The sequence below is a fragment of the Vanellus vanellus genome, assembly GCF_965231255.1.
Source record: "Vanellus vanellus genome assembly, chromosome: Z".
In the NCBI taxonomy this organism is placed as follows: Eukaryota; Metazoa; Chordata; class Aves; order Charadriiformes; family Charadriidae; genus Vanellus; species Vanellus vanellus.
The window spans coordinates 75,769,783-75,791,932 of NC_138908.1; the positions used below are offsets into that span (position 1 = coordinate 75,769,783).

A 22,150-nucleotide genomic window follows, 5' to 3' on the forward strand; every position below is an offset into this window, starting at 1 on the left:
GTCCGCAGATCACAGGAAACACCCATACAAATACTGAAATTTCACAATACTTCCCAAGCATCTCTTTGTTATGTAGAATTGTGTGAAACTCTATATATAGTCTTATTAAACAAAATTAACATGACCTTAGCCATTAGAGAACATAGAAATGGTTGAACATGCCACTATCATATTCTACAAATCAAGTATAGTTGATGTAATATTGGTCACTGAAAAGCAACAGACCCCTAGATTCCAGGTTTCACCTTCAAGAAAGTCCCATTCTATTTTCATCCTTTAAAATGTAGCCTCTGAGTGCAGCAAAAAAAATCAAGAGTGAAAAGAAAAACAACTGAGACAGAAATCACTCTTCAAAGGTGGTTTGGACTGGGAGGAAAAGAAAGTTAACAGAGACTGACAAGCAACGTGGACTGAAAGACAAGTAATAGCTTAGAAAAGCCCAAGAACAGAAATGTGAGGAGGACAAAACAAAATCCTGAATGCTGAAAGGAAAAGAGGTAATAGCAAATGGACAGAAACAAAGAGGGAAGAACTGAGTAAGGGAAGACATGAAAGAAGACAGAAAAATTAGTTTTTTTTCTGTAACTGAGTTGTAACCACTACATGTTGATGTACCTTCAGAAACCAAGAGCAAGAGGGAAACATTTTTAAAATCTAAAATAATAAAATGAAGACAGATAAGACACCAGACTTGTGTGGCTATAAAGTTCAGAGTGTCTTTCACAGTTGTCTCAGCTAAACACCACTGGATCTGCCTGGCTTACAGCTGAGATTCTCAGGTAACTCATTCTTCTCTCATGCAGACCCTTCATCTTCTCACCTCAACACAGCTAGTTGCCAGTTAGCCAGTAGCAATAAAAATAGCGACCTATTTTACATCATCAGCTGCCCCTTCTATTACAAAAAAATAATTTTATTACCTGCCTTTATGCCAGCCTATAAACAAGGAGTTTTTCTCTGCCCTATGTGGATGTTTTACCAACAAAGCTGCCTGTGATCCCACAGGAGCTGATAAGAGGCAGGACAGAGGCCTACCTAAACAGCTGGCCCCAAACTGCTTCTCCAGGCCTGTCTGATAGCATAGGTGCCTGCTGCTGAACAGCTCTGCTAGGGACACCTGAGGGACCCAGGGGATGTGCGAGAGATGCACCACAGACCCACAAAAGCACCTCTCTCAAGACAGTGTGCAAACACTGGAGTATCCCACACAGGTCAGTTAAACAGAGCAATCAGCATCCTTAGGTGATGGGAACACACTATTCATTCATTTCTCCTTTTTTCCCCAGCCAAAGAGATTTCTGTACTTTACCCCGGAGCTCTGAAGCCCAGCAGAAGCACTATGAAATGAAACAGCCACTTCTGCAACAGGGACAAAATGAGCAGCTTGTTCTTTCCAGTGCAAACTGCAAGTTTCATATTTCAGCTCCTCCTTCACATTCCAGGCCTGCCCAGGCTCCTGTCCAAAGATTTCGAAAATGGAGCCTCTCACAACTTCCTATCCGCTGAAATACTCAGTGCCCAAAGCAAGGGTCTTTGTTGTCTTTCTTTCGATGGTTTTGTGTACCGCCATTCTCTGCCTGCTGCAACTCAGATTCTTTAAACCTAAAATGAAAGATTTTTATTCTTTTGAAGTCAAGGATTCAAGAGGAAGGATCGTTTCCTTGGAGAAGTACAGAGGGAAAGTAAGTTACAACTTCATTGTGTCTTTGTCCTGAATCTTTACTGAAAAATAGGTCTCCATTTGTAAGTTAACAAAAAGTTTGGTTATGAGAATTTTCAGCAGAGATTTGTGCTAAATTCCTGTTCTTCAAACAGTAAGCTGGAGATAAACTTATTTTATCTAGGCCTGCTCCAGGAATTAAGTATCAGATCTAATAAATCAAGAAAAATGGGGTTTCATATTCTTTACTATAAATCAATACAGCCTAACAATAAAATTTGTGCATGTTAATCTTAGTTAAGAATGGTAGTGTGTTAAGTTCTGGAAGTTGATCTAGTAAATATGATTTTAGTGCCTGTCCTAAATATCTGCTTTTTTACTTGCTCATATTTAACCAAAGCTGTAAGTTTAAGTTTGTCCATTTATTGGATTTTTAAAACAGGCTGCCTGAAAGTAAATGTCTTAAGCTGCTATCATCCTTATCTGTTTAATGCAATTATGATCAGACAGATGAATTTTAGCCTTCAGGCAGGAATAATTATAGTAGTGGGAGATGCCATTTTAAGACTTAATTATAATCCCTACACCATCTCTATTTTTTTTTTTTTTTTTACTATCATAACTTTATTTCTCTGAAGGCAACTTTGGTTGTAAACGTGGCCAGTTACTGCCAACACACAGACAAAAACTACATCGCACTGCAAGAACTACACAGAGAATTTGGTCCCTCCCACTTCACTGTGCTGGCTTTTCCCTGCAACCAGTTCGGAGAATCAGAGCCTAGTTCAAGCCAGGAAATAGAATCTTTTGCCAGAGGAAACTATGGAGTAACCTTCCCTGTTTTCCACAAAATCAAGATCCTAGGATCAGAAGCAGAGCCTGCCTTTAAATTTCTAATAGGTAATTGTTTTTCTTTTATATATCAAGCTGCCTGTAACCATGTTATTCTCCCTAAATTCCAGTCTGAGTTTGTTTGTCAGGAAACATTGTAGTTTTCATAGTCTATGGAAAGATACAGGCACTCAGCATTCAATTGATCTCATTTCAATGTGGATATCAAAAATAGGGTTAAAGACTTGTACCTTGAAACTATCCGTTTCTTCCCACTGATTATAAAAACAGCCTACTGTGACCAGCCCAGCTAGAAATACCCATTTTGTGGATGTATAATCTTGAGTGCAAAGACTCCCACCTACAAAATCCCATTTCAAGTTATGTGACTTTTGGTGAAAAACAATTTCTCTCATGGACAAAAATGTAACTATGAGGGGGTCTTAAAATTACTGGAAGATAAACACATGCAGATGAGAAGATTCCCATTTTAGTAAAGTCTTGTGTCCACCTTTATGTAAACTGTACTGCAAAGCAGGATTATATACTATAGTTATATATACTGTAGTTATATATAATCACTGATTTGCCTTAATTTGTCTTGTGAACTTCAGGGCCCAGCCTGTAAAACCCACTTACACAAACACTCCTGCTACAGTAAGCATTTACTGACTTGGAGCCTCATACTCTCACAAGCAAAATGAAACTCTCTTCAGTTGACCAAAGAGCCCACAGACCCAAAGCCAACTTAAAAAGCCTCTCTGAATTTTCCTGAGCTTTGGTCAGGTCTTTGACCCATACTAAACATTGATATATGAAAGAAAGGATAATTATAACATAACCCTTCTCTATCACATCACTTTAACTAGAAAATAAGGTAGGAGAAGGCCCAAACCTGTATTCCATCTCCCTGCCCCAAGATAGGATCACATTTACGCAAATCAATACTGCGTGTGCTTCTCCAGACTATCACAGTATGAGAGATTCCAAAACCTCCCAGTCTATTCCAGTTCTTCACAGCTCCTCTTGTCAGAAAGCTATTTCATCATTTAAATGAAATCTTTCTTGCACCACTTGTCTGTTGCTTCTTGCCATGTCCACTGTGATACCTTTTATGTACTTGAAAATAATCATCATTTAGGAGTCATTTAAGTGGTCAGTGTAGTCCCTGTAACTGTGTTTCCTCCTACCTCCTCTTAGGCGTTTCACCAAAGACCTCAGGTAAAGCCTCATTGCTCTGATGTCCAGTGGAATTACTGGAGGTGCCTCTCAGTTCATTATAGAGACTACAGCACATAGGTACCACCTGAGTGGGATGAATCCAGATTCTAATTACCAGTGCAATCGGTATCAGACATTAATACCTATACAGAAAAAGAACAGCCATATTCACTCAGTTGGTTCTTATTTGACATGCTGTTCACCTACAAGAAGGAGAAAGATGCTCTTGTACTTAAATATTTTGGAATAAGGTCTTTCTTTCGCTGCATTCCTCTGCTTCACATGAAATTACTGTGCATCTTCAATTAAAGAAGCACCTGTTTTCTTCATGTAGCTCGTGACAATCAGGTTGAACATTCACATGCTACGCCCCCTTGTGACTGTGACTGCTAGCTACAATTTGTGCAGCACTGTCAGTCTAGTGCAAAAAGAATCCACTGGCAGCATAAACAAGGTGCCAATGCCTTTACATAACTGCTTCTTGAGCTTTCACAGCAGTAAGGCATTTTGTTGGGCCAGTGCACAGTTTGTGGTCTCACCTGTCCTCAAATAATGTCCAGCTTCCTATGTGTTTGTACTTTGTATGACTTATTCATATGCATTAAGGAACACCGGAAGAAGATGGGAAAGAGATGGGGTTATGTTACTTCAAGACTGATCCTAGATACAACAACTCAAAGATATAATTATTAGCTGGACCAGAGCCTCCATGACATGAGCTTTAACCATACCAATTTGCATGCCATGGTGTCCCCTTACAGTCATGACATTACAAATGTAGTCCAATGGCAAAATTCAACCCATTGCTTCCAAGAATCAGTGTAGGGTTCAGCACTGTTCACCACTGGACACCTGTTCCCCAATCAAAATCTCCTAGAATTTTCTTCTGGTTCTTCTCTCAAAAAGAAATTCCCCTCTAAACCTGTGAGATTCTCCAAGGACAAAGCCAGTCAAGAAACTGCTTCTGACTCCTCTAGGAGCCACACAGTTTTCTGATAGCCCCTTGATCTCAGAAATTATCTTGCCAGGTATTCATGATAGCAAAATGATTTGCCTCATGGGATGAAAGCAGACCAATTAAGCCATCATTAGTATGAGTTCCTGTTCCCATTTTACTTCCCCTAAACCAACATAAAACTGGGAATTCCCCAAATGAGTATACAGCCCTCCTATGGCCCCATATGAGTATGCATATCCTCCTCCCTAGGAAGGGGAGCGTAGTAAAAGTAGGAACTCTTAAACATTTTCACAAGAAGGGGAGAGCATCATTCACTTCCCACTTTTCAGATCATTAACACCAACAAGTAAATCCATGCCCAGACTACCAGCAAAGAACAAAGTGGGATTACTTCAGCATAAATAGTTGAAGAATCACTGCAGGGTAATGAAACAATGCAAGTCTAAGTCACTAAAATGATCTGATACCATTCCTACAGATTCTTCAAAGAAGGAGCCTCGATGGAATTTCTGGAAGTACCTTGTCAGCCCTGAGGGTAAAGTAGTGAAATTCTGGAGACCTGAAGAGCCCATAGAAAGTATCAAGCCAGAAGTAGCATCATTGATCAGACAGATTATCATGAAAAAAAGGGAAGACCTCTGAAAAAGCCATTCACGCTGTGAATCCATTCAACAGCATAGGTACACAGCTTTACAACATTCCTGGGAAATGCTGCTAGAAGCTAAACTATCAGGTGATGTTACTTCTCTTTGGGGTTAGTATTTTCAGCTACAGTATGTCTACTAATGTTGAACTGGCTCCTGCAATGGCCTTGAGAACCACCGAGGTTACTGAGAATGGCAAGGCACTCAGTACCTTGCAGGGATGGACCTTCAATTTACATAAAGTTCCTGAATGTTTCTTTAAATCGCTGACAATAGCTGATTACAATTGTCACCAGCAGGGAGATAGCTAAAAGGAAGAGGATTTGTTGATAAATTACTCAGTGTTTGCACAGCAGAGTTTTGTTTCCCATCTACCAGTAACAAATAGATTTTGATATTCCATTAACACATAATTGCCCTGACTGAAAGACATGGGACCCAGAGGTATCATACTGGGGTTTTTAGAGACAAATGCAACTGAAGACACCAGCTTTGCAATATCCTATCAAGAAAAATTACTGAGTTGAGAAGCTGTCAATTTAGTTGTAAAAAACTGTACATAGAAAAAAACTGTACATAGAAAATAAAATTATTAAAAGAAAAAAAACGCCAAAATGTTTCCTTGCCTGCTTCGTATTTTGATTAATTTTACATTTCACCTTTACAGCAGGTGTTGTTTAGCCTTCTCCATAAATTTGCACTACAGTGCCTCAGCTGTGAGTTCGTCTCCTGCTGGATTCCCAGTCTTCTGACCTGGATGGAGGCAGGGCTTGTGTGAATATACAGGATTGCTTACAGCAGGATTCAAGGGGCAACAAAAAAATCAACAGCCTGGCACTCAGACATCTTTCTGAGACAGTCCAAAACAGTGCTGCCCAGCCATCTACCTCACATCTCTGGAATAAAATAACTGTCTTCAGGTAGAGGTAGAAGGGGATGAAGGTTCATGCCTCAAGCCCCACTCTTCTCACCTTCTAATGTCCCCGGTCCTGTGTGTAACTGCAAACCCATTTCTAGTTCTATTTCACTGTTCTATTTAAAATGTGAAATGTTTTGATTTATCTGTTTGATGAAGGGAGACAGTAAATTGGAGTAAGGAACCTCATTCCAGCTGTCCAAGTCTTAAAGGAGGGCTGAGAGAATAGAAATGAGAGAAAACAGAAGGGTTTTCTACATGAAAAAAGACTGGTAGCAGTAGTGCTGTTCTCTTCTAAGACTAAGAGTGACTGAAAATACCTGAAGCGCTTCAAAACATTTTCCAACAAATATAGTCACTTAACTGTATTAAAAAGGTGAGAAATTTAAAAGCAAGTTAAAAAAAAAAAAAAAAAGCAACTTACTTTTTCATTCATCTGTGGAATCCATTGAGAATTTCACAGAAAAACCCTGAAGGATAAGGACACGAAAAGATTTTAAAAGACTGAGCAGTGATACTGATGTGGAGGATTAAACAAAGTCACCCTCAATAATGAAAACCATCATTTTGGAAGTCAAACCTTATGCATGACAATTTTAGCCACTCTAACTTTCAGAGATGAGTTAAGACCCATGCAAGGGTCTGCTTAGTCCAAATGTGCCTACTGCTGGTGTTTTAGACCAACCTCCAAGCTGTTTGCCATTTGCCCACAAGACTGAATATCCAATCCATCAAGACAGTTCCTGTTCTCATGCTGAGGTCCTGTGTTTTACTCCAGTCTCCTCATACATGCAGAGTTCCAGCCTTGAGAACACTTAGCAGAACATGTCAGGTGATTTTTGTCACATGTCCCTGCTGCTTTGATGGAGCAGGAAGGGAACTGGGATATGAATCCTCTTCCCTCATTGGGAGCAGTCTAGATTCCATGGAACTAAGTGGCAGGACACAATGTTTTTCCCAAGATGATACCTTTACTAGAAAATGTACATGACTAAAACATGTGTCCATTCATGTGTATTGCTATAGCCCCTGCTTTTCATATCACTGAATAAAAAAGGGTAGGTATAAAGAAATGTTGGGTGCTGTTAGTGGAATACCTGGAAAAAAATCTATTTTAGTCCTGGTATTGCTTGAGAGTTACTTAGTGTATGGGAAACTTCACTCAAGTTCTTTAAATGGTCTATGAAAGATAGACAGTGCAGTATCATTTTTAGTTTGGAAGGGATCATGAGGGAAGGGAGCGCAAACACCTTGCTTGTGTTTCACTCACTGAAGCTCATGTTCTGTTTTTCACAGGATACACTGTGATCTTAAATAACTCAATGCCAGCATTAAAATCAAATATCTTTCCTGGTACCCAAAATAGCATGGGATATTAGCAAATGAGTGGACAGAATTATTTCACTCACTGCTTCCTGAATTATTTCTACTTCAGATTCCTAGGAAAATAAGGTTTTGCCTGAGAAAACAGTTCATTGAATTTCTTACTTCACTGTTTGGTCACAATCCACTGCAGCCATCTTCTGTAGAAATTTGAATATAGGTACCATTCAGTCCTCAATCTACACAGAGTTTAAGTTTTTCAAAGTTTACTGTTAACTAACATTCTTCCAAAACCTCGGGATGTTTGTATTACTTATTCTTCATGAGACATACCAGCTCTTCCAATGTAATATTTAAGGCAGATCATTGATGAACTACTCACTTCTTTCTTAAAACCAAGTTACCAGTTATCCAGGGTAAAAATGAAGCATCTTTAACTGCCAAATCTACACAGATTCGGAAAGTTAGAACACTGTTATGCAAGTGCACATTTATCTATAGCCAAAAGCCCACAAAGTAATATGAATACATATTTATATAAATATTGACTTACAGTTTACATAGGATATAGCATATAAAAAATACTAAACTACAAATACTATATACAGATTAAAACCAATTTATTGGATTCTTAAATAATCCCACCAATTTAAGACAAAACTGCCTTCTTAAGAAGGTTAAGAGTTCAGTCCATGAGTGTTAAAAGTTTCTTCAACTCCATTTGAGCATAACCTATTGCATCCTTCATCCTAACACTTACTTCATTCCTATCTCATGGTTCCCTTGCTCCTGAGGTCTGACACATCCTCATTACCTCCAACAAGATACCATTTAACTATCAGCTCCTCTTACCAAAGAATTGCCTGGGAGTGTAAATATTCTAAATCCATTTCAGTCACCGGTTGGACATGTCCCTGTTAATTCAAGTATTATCAGAAAATACTTGTTTGCTGAGCACACACATCAATGCTCCAGTAAACATTTAGTGGCTTAAGAGAAACATATTCACATAGGTCCCAAACCTGAAACTCTTACTTAATACTTATTTAGTAAATTCTTTAGAAACCAGTCAGATTAGCTGTCCAAGTGTGTCAAACACAGTTACACTTATTTTTATAACCCACTCAATTTGCATAACCTAGTACAGCCCCTTTCAGTCAGGGGAACTGAGACCCATACCAGCTAAGGATCCAATGAGATATTTATAACAACAACAGTGTTTATATTCTTGTCTCAACAGTGATGTGCTAATGTGGCAGTGTAGTCAGTTGCTGGTGTATGAAGAACAGCTAACTAACAACACACTGCCTAATCACCACACACAACATTAGGATCACCTTAATTCTGCAGACCTTCACAAAAGTTGATGCTATTTCTCCTAGCAGACCTTCACTTTGCAAGGCACATATAGAAGCACCCAGACAAAGCAAGTAATAACAAAGACTTTCTTCTGCATTCTGCAAGTGCCTGAAGTGCAAGGATGAGGACAGAGTTAATACTCTGTTGCTTGTGGCAGTATGTTTGATAGAAGCTTCCAGTATAACATGAACCAAAAGGATCAACGTGCTTCCAGCCTTTATTCTTCCGCAGTGTAATATTATGTCCTATTCAAATTGTGTCTCCTGGTTGGTGAGACTATGTGTAGTTGTTGTAATGTATTGCTGTTCACAAATTAAGTTACTCTGAGAAGCAAGGGGAGCAGAAAAACTGTGAAGTTGACTTTTTTTTTTTTATAGAATGGAAAGGTAATTCAGGCAGTTAGTGAAAGTGATTTTAAACCTTTGCAGCATCTAATTACTCAATTAAAAAAAAAAAAACCACACACAATCCCTTTCCCCCCAAAAAACAACCAACTTGCATTTACCAGATTATCATTATAAAAGTTTTAAAATAAAACTTTAAAACTCATGTGAAGTTTTTAGCTGTGCTTCTTTTGCTTTAACAAAACTTCCAGAGCTTAAAATTGTTTGAAAAGTTTGATTTACGTGTGTCAAGTATTTATAAGCTTCCTGTTACCTTGGTATCTAAAAGCAGATGAAAACCAGAGTCTAAATCAACCAAAAATGCTCACAGTTTTTTGGATAATGGTGGATAATGGAAATACCAGATACTGCTGTAATACCAAAAATGAGACTGACAGTCAAAAAAGCAATAATCAGGTGGACCCAAAACATTATTTATACAAAAGTAGTACCTCTCCATTCTGATGATCAAGGTATGTGGAAAAGGATAGCACCTGCATGTTAGCTGATGTCAGAATTTCAACCAGCTAACATACACTGCCATCCCATCACACACAGATGCACCACCTGCATTCCTGGAAATTAGGACCCTAGCCCTTTCCAAAGGAACTGCCTTTAAACAGCAATGAGCTGGCTCTGCAGCAGGTGACAGTGCAGTAGTGACTGCTAAATTCAGATACAGCAGCCAGCTAGCAGTACACTGCCTACCAGACACAGAGTCCATTCAGAGCAGGATGTCTCATGAAATAACATGCCCAGAAACATCTCTTATTTTCTACCTAAATTCAGCATTGCTCACCTGTTTTGAGGTTCATGTTTCGTATGTGTATATATACAAGTTCAAGAAGTAAATACTGTAATGAAATAAATGGCACAGATAAGTTTCTGATTCAGTAAGACCTGAATTAAAGTAATATAAAACCTAAGCAGAGTATGGCTAGAATCAGATCCTAGACTGTCCAAAAGGAACTGATAGAGCTGCAAACAGTTTCTTGCCTTAGTTGTACGAACATGTATGTTATTTCCACAAGTTAACTAGTACCATACACACTTACTTCAGTCCTTTTCTCCCTTGGACATCCATTTATGGTGACCACTGGAACCCAGTCCTTAGTCTAGATGAGCCTGGAGTCTAACTCAGTATAGTCAATTTTAGGTTACTTTGAAATTAGAATTATCATTGGTTACTCCATAATGCAACTTAACTTTAGGTGATGAGCCACACTGTACCTCTATTTACAGCCATGTGACAGAGGACACAAAGATCCCAAAATTCAAGCTTATAGATTTAGGCAAAATTTTACCTGTAACACCCATTTTGATGGACAGCACTTTGAAGTCACGCTGGAAAGCAGCCACTGAGTTAGACACTTTGCATAAACATCAATGAATACCAAATTTGAAGCCTTCCTTTTGCTTCTTAAAAGCTGGTCTTAAATCACTCAAAATAAATGTCAACTCAATACAAAACAAACCACTAAAACATTTACTTGCCTGAGTGCTGCTGTTAGCAGCCAAAGAAGAGCATTGGCTAACTGACTTCTGCTTATTCCACAGTGAGAGGAGGCCACCTCTGAGTTTTCCATGATGCTTTTGAATGAAACAATATGGAGTGCAGCTAGCAGCTGCTGGCACATCAGAGACAACAGCCAGCTAACATGCACTGCCAGACTGTTACATTCTGTTGAGTTTTGGCCAGTAGCTCCCCCTCACCCCCCAACTGAATTTTCTTGTCCTAGAGCCCAGTCATCGCTCACTTTAACAACATGGCTTTTCCCATAGGGTCACATACATAAAATATTTCTGTTGGAACGACATTCTCAGCATGCTGGTGGCTACGTTTCTGTACTGTCCTTGTATGTAAGGGCACACTGTTCATCTCTTGCTGCAGCATTTTCAGTACAGTCAATTCCTTTCACACCTTCACCTCCCACTCCACTGGTTTGCCTATTGCAGTCTCACCGGGTTTTGTGATATACGTCAACTCCTTAAGGCACAAGGTGCCTGTATTTCGCCTCTTGCTTACTGTCAAGCATATTGTTGGTGATAGTGGGTTTTCCACCTAAGTTCCTACTGTATATGTGAGTTCTTCATTGTCCCTTTTGTCTTTACCACCCTCTAAATGTGGACAAGTCAGTTTACAGCACCACTAAATACAGCTCTGTAAATCCATACAACCCCTTCAATAAGGTCAAGTAACTTTTGGTTTTTAACAGCAAGCAGTTCCTCTAGTGCCAAAGGAGAGAAGCCCACAGGTGGTTTTGATTCCTCACCTCAACAGATGTCACTTTACCATAACTAGTGTTTTTCTGTCATTTCAGATGCTAGTTTAGAAAGGGTGATAACTATTAATAGGAAAGGAAAATATAATACTTTTTTTTTTTTCAAAATCACTTACTTTCGACAGTTTCCTTCTCTCCCTCCCTCAGAAATAGTAAAGAGGGGAACTCCTTAGTGCAATGCATACAGAGGAGTGCGAATGTGCAGGCCCCTACCTTAGCCGCTCTCCGTAGGCTTTGCTCTCTGCTCTGCTTCAGGTCTTTTCCGAGCGTTCTCATCATCCTCTCCTTGAAAGAAACACAGAAGCACAGCACTTAACAAGCGTGTGGCTCACAGTTTCTTCACCCTAAATCACCCTCCGCCCAGCCTCGCTGCTTGCAAAGCTTCCTTGGCAGCCACGGCCCTCGGGCCGGGCCGGGCAGGCGTCCTCCAGGCCCATTCCTCAGCCGCCACCCTCCCCAGAGCAGCGACAGCCCCCGGCATCCCCACAGGGCACCGTTACCCACGGCAAATCTTCGTCCCTCCTGCTCGTCCGCCGGGCGGGTTTTATTAATGCCCACTCCATCTCTGCCGGGGGCTGACTGAACCTGCCGCCGCCTCAAGCGAGGTGCCCTGACCTCCAGGTGGGTCCCTGCGGGCAAGACGGCACCTGAAGAGGGTAAACGGCTGGACAGGGCAGGTGTGTGGAAGGCAGCCAGCCCTCGGGGCGCCGGTTCCTGCTGCTGCTCGGGAGGCGGTGCCGGCCCCTCCGCCGCACACCCCGCACCGCTGCCCGGCGGCCGCCGGCTCCCTTTAAGCAGCCGGCAGGCGCGGCCGGCGAGGCGGGAACTGGCGGGCGGTTGGGCCCGACCCGGCCCGGCCCGGCCCGCCGGCGGGACGTAGCGCGCCCGGGCTGAGCGGCGGCGCCAAGGAGCGGCGGCGGGCGGCAAAGGAGCGCGGCGCGGCGGGCCCCGCAGCCCCGGCAGGGGAGGGCTGCGGCGGCGACGACGATCGGTGCCAAACGGCCCTGGCTCGGTCCCGGGGCCGGGCAGGCCGCCAGGCCGTCACCCCGGGCGGCCGCTGCCCGCCCGCGGCGGGGCCGGTGGGTCACCTCCGCAGGCCCGTGCCCTGTGGGGCCGGTGGGTCACCTCAGCAGGCCCGTGCCCTGTGGGCCCCCCCCCCGCGGCCGTGCCACGCTCTCGGGGTGCCGCCGCATGGGCCCCTGCCTGGGGAGCGGGCCCAGGGCAGCTTCGGCACACTCCACACGCGATAAAAACCCTCACGTCGGCTTGTTTCTCACTGAGGTTTTGCCCGCCGTGAGGAGTCGGGCGGACGTCTGCAGCAGTGGCCTCGCAGTGAGGCCTGGGGAGCAGCACCTCGAGGAGGTGTCCTACACCCAGCGCCGGGGCAGAGACCTGACCCACAGCACCACATCTCGGTGTCCCCCTGCAGTGGCCTGTCCTCCAGCTAAGGTCCCCAAAACCAAAAGTGAGCAAAACCCAACCACCGCTCAGAGAAATAACCTGCACTCATTTGCTGTGTTGGGACAGGCGAAAGCAGAAGTTGTAGGAGAAAGTGTGAAGAACCGTTTTATCCCAGCAGATGAGTTGCTTATGTGGGTGTTTTATGGAGAGTGAGGGACAGGGGGGACTGTACAGGCCCTTAAGCGCTCACTTCCACTCAGAAAACTTGAGCACAGATTTGGTAGGAAAGAAGTCAAACATTTTTGTTGGATGACAGGTTTTAGTTAAATCCAAAGAGGTTGGAAGGGAAAAGAAGAGTTACCACTGCATCTACCTTCTGTATTTTTTTTTCAAAATAAGTTCAGAACAGTCCTTTTTCGGCCCTTCTTATAGTTTCAAAATTTGGAGTGACACCGCTTGGGTTTTCAATCAGCAAAAGCTAAGAAACGCGCAGAGTGTAAAAGAGCCCGTTTTTCCTCTTTCTAGCTTTTGGCTCTGAGAAGCAACATTAGAAGTGTTATTTTCTAAGAGTAAGAAACAGAGGGCCACTTTTAAAAATGTGCTCAAAGACTTCTTAACTTTCTTATGGTTTCCCTTTTTTCCCCCAGGAAAACAGGAGAGATTTTTGTCAGTTTTCAGTTGAAAAAGTATTATTTGAACTAAAAAAAAGAAGTTCTGCAAAAACCTTCTAATGTCAAGTCCCATTTCCCTCTAAGTTCTATTTCTATAGCTACATAAGTTACATCTGCAAAAGGACATCATTTAAGCAAGATGATAGAGGAAAATATTTTTATTGATGCCTGAATTATAGGCAATACTTAAATATCAGATGATAGAGCAGTTTTGCCAAATCAAAGGAAAACTGTTTGCAAAGTGACATTTTATTATCTCACTTTGTATTGGTAAGGACACAGCTTAGTACACCCAGGATGCAAAGTGGCTGGGTCACTCAACAACATTTTAATGCTTTCTGTAAAACAAACACACAGGGCATTGCTAGAGTACCATCACAAAGGATTGTTTGCAGCGCTTCAGTTGTTCGTTTAACTGGATGCGAGCTCTTCCTACAAGACTAAAGTTCAGCAAGCGTGGCCAACTGGTGTTGCCCTGCCTAACAGCAGCTGCTGGCATGCACCGCAAAGCCAGCTCACTGACACTCGTTGAATCGGCAACACTCAGGTGAAATATATGGAACTATTACCTATCCAACCAGTGTTTGGACCTCTAACGAAGCTTCTGCTCACACTGAAAAGTTTCTTTCAGATGAGCAAACCTGTAACCGTGCAGTTTGTTTGATAGTGGGACGAAAGAGGTTGCAGCCTGAGAGCTATATGGTTGTAAATGGGAATAAAAGCCAAAAGCCTTTCAAAGTCAACAAGGTTTTGTTTGAGTGAACTAGAATTAGGATTAATTAATGCAGATCAAGGCATTAAAGAGTAAGTAATATGACCCACTGAAATCGGCATTACAAGCAGTGATTCTTACCCATGAACATTCAACTCTTGCATGCGTGCACCACAAACAAGAAAAGATTTTGAGGTTTTTCTGTAAAACTCCTTCTGAACACTGACTAACAAGTGGAAAACATGCCAAGATATTATGTTTGCCGGTAGCCTTAAAATAAGTAGATCCTGAAATGAAGTCAGTGGTAAATAAAATCCAGAAATAAGCAGAAGTGCCACGGGGAAGTCTGAATTGCTTTGTGTTTATTAAGAAGCATGTGTTGGATTGTTAGAGGGGTATTGTAACATCAAAGACGTCCTTAAAACTCTCTCTTCTTCACTTAAAGTACCTGGTACTTTGGAAATAACGTGGTAGGTAAAAGCTCTGCTGTCACTTAGAACTTGTAACTGAATTTTGAACAAAGGAGTTTTGTTTTAGAAAAGCTGTCCCCAGCTAAGTGTATCACTTCTGAAATGCTTCCAACATCTCACTAACATGTCTTCAAAGTGAAATAAAAATTTCATCTTGGTTAAGTGTCTTCATTGCTTTCTCACTGTGGGCTCATTTTAGGCTCCTTGTTATGGAACCTATGCAGCCAATTGCTCAATTATTTCCCTTACATAATAGAAACATAGGTGAATTTTTTGTAGCTTACTAAAAATATTCCCAAACCAGTATGTAGAGACCATGTAGTTTGCCCTGCTGGCAGCAGATGGTGCTGGTATGTTGTTGTTTGGTACATGCTTGAAAGCTGAAATGCAGGTTCTCAATCCCATGGTAACTTACTTTTTCTCTCATCCACTCTCCTTGAGGTCTTTTGATACTGATTTGTCATCACCGTCAGACTTCAGAATTTATTGAGATAAAATACAAGTTTATAGTTTGAAGGTGGGGTTTGGACATCAATAGCAAGCCTCACAACATTATCAGAGAATTAAGCACTGACTGAAATAACACATTTTAGGAAAAAGTTGGATTCGTCATAGCCACACTGCTGAACAAGTACTGCTAATACTCACAGGGCCCAGTTATCTCAGCCCGAAGAAGAGAAGACTCCAGGGAGACCTTACAGCAGCTTTCCCGTATCTGAAGGGGGCCTACAAGAAAGCTGGACTTTCTACAAGGGCATGTAGTGATAGGATGAGGGGGAATGGCTTCAAACTGGAAGAGGGTAGTTTTTTAAAAGAGGTATTAGGAAGAAATTTTTCACTAAGAGGGTGTTGAAACACTGGAACAGGTTGCCCAGAGGAGTTGTGGAGGCCCCATCCCTGGATGTGTTCAAGGCCGGGTTGGATGGGACTTTGAGCAACCTGGTCTAGTGGAAGGTGTCACTGCCTATGGCAGAGGGGTTGGAACTAGATGATCTTTAAGGTCCCTTCCAACTCTAACCATTCTATGATTCCATGATAATGTGATACCTCTTTAGATAGATTTCTAGATTACCAACAGGAAACTCTTACTTAAATCAAAGGTCTAGTTAAAAAAACCTTCCTGGCTAAGGAGCACAGGGACTTGAACATCAAGGGCACACTGGACTGACTAGTTTTCCAGAGAGGATACCCAACTGGATAAAGTACGAAAAGTGTAACAAATTATGCTAACTAAAAAAATGACCCTTTTGGAAGTGTGAGGGATCTGAGTGAGATTTACCACAGTTTTGAGCTGCTATTTGAAATAGGTGGGAAAAAATTGTTAAACATATTTTGATGAAAATATTTTTCCATTTTGCAGTTGCAAAGTGATGAGAGGTTTCTGGGAACCAAGGCCTCTAACCTCCTGCCAGGGAGAAAATGACATCTGAGCTTTGTTAGGTGAGATCTTCGGGTATGGAAACATCTTAATTTTTCTTCCTGTATTTCTTCACTGTTCTCTCTAGCTTTTCAGCCAGTATCCCAGAAAGATCCCAATCTTGTTGCCTGCTCAGTCATATGGGTACTCAGAGGCTTCTGTGTGGGTTAGAGGAACAGTTCTCACAGTGCTACTGGGCAAACCATGGGGCCTTTCTAAGTGTCTGACAAGTAGGTAGTTGTTCCAATTTATAAAAGGGAGCTTTGGCCCTCAAGTGTTTCTAACTGCAATGGAAAGCAGAGAAAGGATGGGGAAGGAAGGAATCAGGAAAATGAAGGGACTCAGTTCATGTGGCTGTTCTCTTCACATCATTTCACACTGCAACGAGCAACCATTGTTTCGACTCTAGTTTGAAATATTGTTGACCAGGCAACTGGAATATTCTGGCAGTGAACCCACAGCTTCATTTTAGCTGGACACAGCATGGGTTATTAAGATGTCCTTCAGAGGATGAGGCAGGAAAGAAGTTCCTGCTTCTTTGCTGCGGTTTATCTTAAGCCATGCACTTAACATCTCAGTCCGGTAGTCTACTCATCAGACATCTCCCATTTCATTTATCTTTGTCAGCACAGTAAAAGTGGTTGTGAACATGTTGGGAGTAAGCTCTGGAAATGACTGTCCACTATTCCTCCGTAGATGAACCTCAACACCTCAGACATTAAGGAAAATTACATCTCCTACTCAAACAAGCAAAGAACATAAAAAAAAAAAAAAAAAACCAAACAAACAAACCTGAACCTGTTCCTTACGTTGCTGCATTCTGTTGCCGCAAGTATGCTGCATTATCTGGATAGACTGACACATGAAAGATGGAGTACCATCTTTATATTTTTCTGGCTTTTGTACATTTGTACCACACCTTTCCCAGTACTTACATTTCTTTTACTTCCAATGTTAAATTTAGCAATAATGATAAGCCTGGTTGGCAAGCATGCATAAGTAGACTAAGGATCTCTATCTCAGGGAAGAGTTTGTGTCAGCTGTCAGTTTCTGGCATGTAAAAGATTTTTATTTGTTTAAAAACAGAGGAAAAAACCCAAGAAAACAAACACACCAAGGGATAAGTGCATTTTAATAAATTACATGACTTTTCACGTAACATATTGTTGACTCCCAGGATTGCCAGTTTTAACGTGACCTTTAGCTTTCAGAAAACAATTGGTTTCTTCAGCAGTGCACAATGGTAATTGCCTGGTTTTGCTGTTCAGTGGGCAGATCAAGAGCTGTCTGCTAGGTAATCCATCCCAGCCCTTTCTGCTAAGTTTATCCCTTCAGTATGTACTCCCTTTTTCTGTGCACCGTAATAATCCATTTCAGCACACCACTGCTACAACGACTGTCTCAGTTAAGGCTTCCAACATGCTGGAATCCTGTGCTAGCTTTGGGGACTGCACACAACATACAACTACATTTTGTTTACCTTGGCTAAACTCCAACCCGAAAACAGAATCTCTGGGTTCCTTGCCAGCTGCCAACTGTGTGCCTAAATAATAATTCATCCTGGAATCCTGAGAGTCTGGATTAACAAACTGCCAAAATGCCACTCAGATGCGGTTCTTTCCAAAGCTTCTCTAGCAACTTCTATTGTTAGAACGGTACTTATTACTACATTACTAGTACCAAACTGCTATAAGTTATTGTAAAATTAAGCTACGCAAAACGTAATTATGGCTTTGAATAATTATGAATTGTAACTACATCCAAGGCTCCAGGCACCTGTTGTAGATGATTCCTATCGGGTGGTCTCGGAGACAGGGCAGGGTTTCTAACATTCTTTCCTGGATAAGGGCAATTAAATATACACCTTAAAAAGCAACTGTCATCTCTCTTTGCAAATGTGTTTCAGTCAAGTAATTGCTGACAAGTTCAGCTCCATCAGCCCTGAGTTCCTGAAATTCTGTTGTATCTCCATACAATTTCCCTTGGAAACAAGTCTCTGGTTTCACTTCAAAAGTTAATGTTCAGGGAATCAGGTCAGACTATAAGCTAAGTTTTCAATTAAAATGTATTTTGGTGGTGGTTTTTTTTTTCTGTTGGTTACTACACTCTTTGAAAATAGGTCAGTAGTAACAATCAGATAATATCACTCACTATTGAGATACTGACTTCAGCAAACCAGTGGTTTAGTTATGCAATTTCTAGATGACATAGATTAATTCGTATCCTAAGACTTACAGTTTCTTTGATTCTTACAGTTGAGCCCATTAAAAACTTAATGTGTTGAAGATAAGCAGTTTGTGCCTAACTCCATAGTAGATGTTCCTCTATTTCAACTCTTCCACCTTTTTAAGCTTCTAAAACCTTTCTTGATATTCAGGGTGTAGGTATAGGTCAAATCATCTTTGTCCACACACAATATGCAAAATTCTTTCCCCTCACAGCAGATACAAGTCCACTCCAGCTCCTTTCAGAGGCAGTGCATCTCCAGTCCTGCAAAGACCTTGAAACAGCTGGATTCCTGAGCCTGCTCAAAGGCCCACTGAGACAAAGGGGACTCACCCCTTTCACCAGGAGATACAAACTTGATAACAAAAGAAAAGAGAGGAACACACTATGAACATACATACAAATGGAGCCATGTTGAAGACTATCGGAACAAAAAATAAAATGGTCGAAAACATTTGTCAATAAATATATCTGTAGCTGTTGTATTAGTAACACCTTTCACACAATCCAGTGTAAGAGATTCACCTATTATTTTTATCCTCATCTCTTCCTTTCCTCTTCATTTTGTTGAAATGCACTTGATCTGCATTGCACACCGCAGAATATCCTGGAGTACGTGTTGCCCGTTACTGTGGTAATGCGAATGCATATTTGATAGCTCTAATTAGATTTCTGAAGAATACTTTATAGAGGTGCTGGGTACATACCTCTTAATAGCTATGCAGCTATTAAGAACACCAACCTTCCCTAGCACACCAACCAACTACAAAAAAAATAACAGGTAGGAGTTTCCTAAGACCAAAAAGAACTGAATCGGGGCTTTTAGAAAGCTGAGCAGTGGTGCATCACAGGTTAAATAGTGACTTTGTAGCGCTCTAACTCTCACCACAAAAAATGGTGCAAAATGTCCCAAGGATGCAAACAACCGTAGAAAGCCAACCTGAAATGTGTTCGGAAACCTCCTTCAAATGTTTATTTCCACCTGAGATCCACCTGAGTTACGGAATTACAAAGCACTTTCTTTGTTGTTGGACAGTTAAGGCCATTTTGCCCCATTAGAGTATAATATAGGCTGCCTTCAAGAGAAAATTCTGCACAGTCACATAAACTTTTCAGGCATTTGGCATCAGTCTACATTAATAAGTAGTCCTATGAACTCTCCTCAGGGTTAATTTGAAGTTAGAAGGCATCCAGCACTTGAAGCAGAGAACCGATCTGCTGATTTTGAGCAAGGGGACCATTTTTCTGTAAGTGGTATAATTCCTTTTACTGCATCCCTCATGATTGCTACTTCACGCACCAGTGAAGTACTGAAATGCAAAAGAGTAGAATCACGATCTCTAGAAATATAATTTTAACCCCCTCGCACTTAAACTTCCCTATTCAAATATTTAAAAAACTGACATATCCTCAAATCCTGTGAAATTCACACCTTGCCACACAACCCATACAGGCAGAGCCATTGTATATATTGCGTGATTAGGCCTAAGTAAAGCAGTCCTGCTAAATCCACGCGGCTAATTTGCATACTGAAGTTTAAGTGGATGTACTAGTGTTTATAGACCTCAGGCCACAGAGTCCTCCCATGCGTGCCCCAGCTGCAGCTCAGCTATTGTCCATGAGAGCTGGAACAGCCTTCAGTAAAAGGTTTAGACACCTAAAAGTCAGGGGGTATGCAAACAAACACATTGGCACTGGATGCTGGATCTAGATACGCGCCTATGGCAAAAAACATTAATAGATACAACTGTATGAGTCAAGTGCAGTGTTTTGGTAATGCCCTTCCACTCTGAGAAAGGAATCTAAAGCCTGAAGAGAAGAGGTGCCTCCATCCTCCATACACTGGCAGACACATGCTGTTCTACCCATACCTGGAGCAGCACCCCTTTTGCCGCCTGACCCGGTGTACTGTGGGAGGACATACCATTACTGAACAGCTGTACACCACCACATCTGAACAGCTGCAGACCACTCCTGCCAACTCGGAGCACAGGTGGAGCCAGTGCTTGACGTTCTGCCCCTTGCTAAGTACACACACCGTTACACATTTAGGTTGCCTACACAGAGCCAGAGCAGGGAGAAAGGAGGGCACCTCAAAGTAGAGAGAAAGCCAAGAAAACCTCCACACTAAGCTGCCTGAGGAGTGCATGAAGCACAGGGGAGCTGCCCCAGCACCACAGCACCCACCTTGAAACAGCCACCACTAAATACACAATATGAAGCATCAAGACCCTTCCCTGAGGTGTCTTACAGCTGTTCCTTGCAAAAGCTGAGAAAGACTTGCTATGTCCTGTGTTAGCAAAGCCAAAGTTGGTGCTGCTGTCTGCTACCTGCCTTTTAGACAGGGGCCTCACGGTTAAGGCACTTACCTGCAAAGTGGGAGATCCAGGAGTCCTGCATCCCAAACAGAGGTGTTGCAGTGCCTCAGCCCCCACTGGGCTGTTACCTCGCCGTGTAACATTGACACTTGGACACTCACTGTCAGGTGTGTGGTTGTGTTTTGGAGCATGGATTGCTATGATCAGATCTCTTTCCCAGTGGATTTGGAAAAGCAGTTGTGAGCAGTTACTGCCTCTATTTATTACAGTGTAAATACAACCTTGTGTGCTACTGGTTGCCTTCTCATTTGCCACTAACTTTTGCCTTCACCTTTTTTGCCATGACTGTAAATACTACTGCAATATTTCTTGCTTGTGTAGCATCTCTTTTTGCTACTTGCTTTTTGTTCCACATTTTTAATATTTTCTATTTGAAAAATATTGAACATGACCATTAAAAGCCAGTGCAAATCCCTCAGTACTTTTCTCCACATCCTAGTTTGTGTCATTCTTGATTCTCGGTGAAGAACTTCTTGCTGTCAAAATCACTTCTAAATCTAGCCCTTGTGTATTTACTGAAATGTAAACATAATTGACAAACATTCATTCTCTTGAAAATATGACCTACTTGCTAATTTGCACTGTACTGAATGCTAGTAAAATGCTCCCGTGATTACACAGGTATATTTACTTTGTGATAAAGCATACTTGGAAATGTTTTTTTAAGAAAAGTGATTTGATTAGGTTATGGGGCAGTTTTCAAAAACATCTGGCACCCCTAATACTCATTTGGTTCACTAACTCTTCCCATACATTGCTTAAGGCTTGGAAGTAAAAGCAACCTGTGAAACAGAAATCCTGACTCAATGGTCTGAAAGAAGAACATAGACAATTCCGCAGATGCCAGTAGAGCTTCACATGTTCACAAGCTCCTGTAATAGCAGAGAGGTGAGGACTTATGCCAACAAGCAGACAAAATTCAGGACTAAAATCCATTTCCAGTTCCTCTCTAGATGGATGCCCTAGTTAGTGGCAAAAATTCAGGTTTGATATCTGTTTGCTGGCCTTTGTTTATTTTGTTAAAGTAAGTCAGACCAATGTGTTTTCTTGCTTGTTGGGTTGTGTGTGTGTATGTGTGTGTATGCAGAAGAGAAGGAAAGTCTACGCAAATGTTCAAACTGGCTGAGGTGCCTCTCCATTTTCCAATTCCTTGCAGCTTCATGCACTATAGTGAGTTCTGTCACTCATGTATTTGGTTATTTTCATTCTTGAAAACATCGTATTGGCCGTTCTGATATTGTTTGACACCTTCCTGGGAGATACGTCCCCAGTGCAATAGCTGTGATCTCATTTTGCTA

The 22,150-nt window shown here is 41.6% G+C and overlaps 1 protein-coding gene across 1 annotated transcript; it reads left to right on the forward strand.

Annotated features, from left to right (window-relative positions):
• Positions 1-1,475: 1,475 nt before the first annotated feature.
• GPX8 (glutathione peroxidase 8 (putative)) lies at positions 1,476-5,407 on the forward strand (the record flags this gene model as incomplete). The annotated part of the gene is made up of 3 exons (XM_082497071.1): positions 1,476-1,682; positions 2,299-2,560; positions 5,149-5,407. The coding sequence occupies 3 exons, from the start codon at positions 1,476-1,478 to the stop codon at positions 5,310-5,312; spliced, it is 633 nt and encodes a 210-aa protein (XP_082353197.1). The 3' UTR covers positions 5,313-5,407.
• Between the last annotated feature and the right edge of the window lie 16,743 nt (positions 5,408-22,150).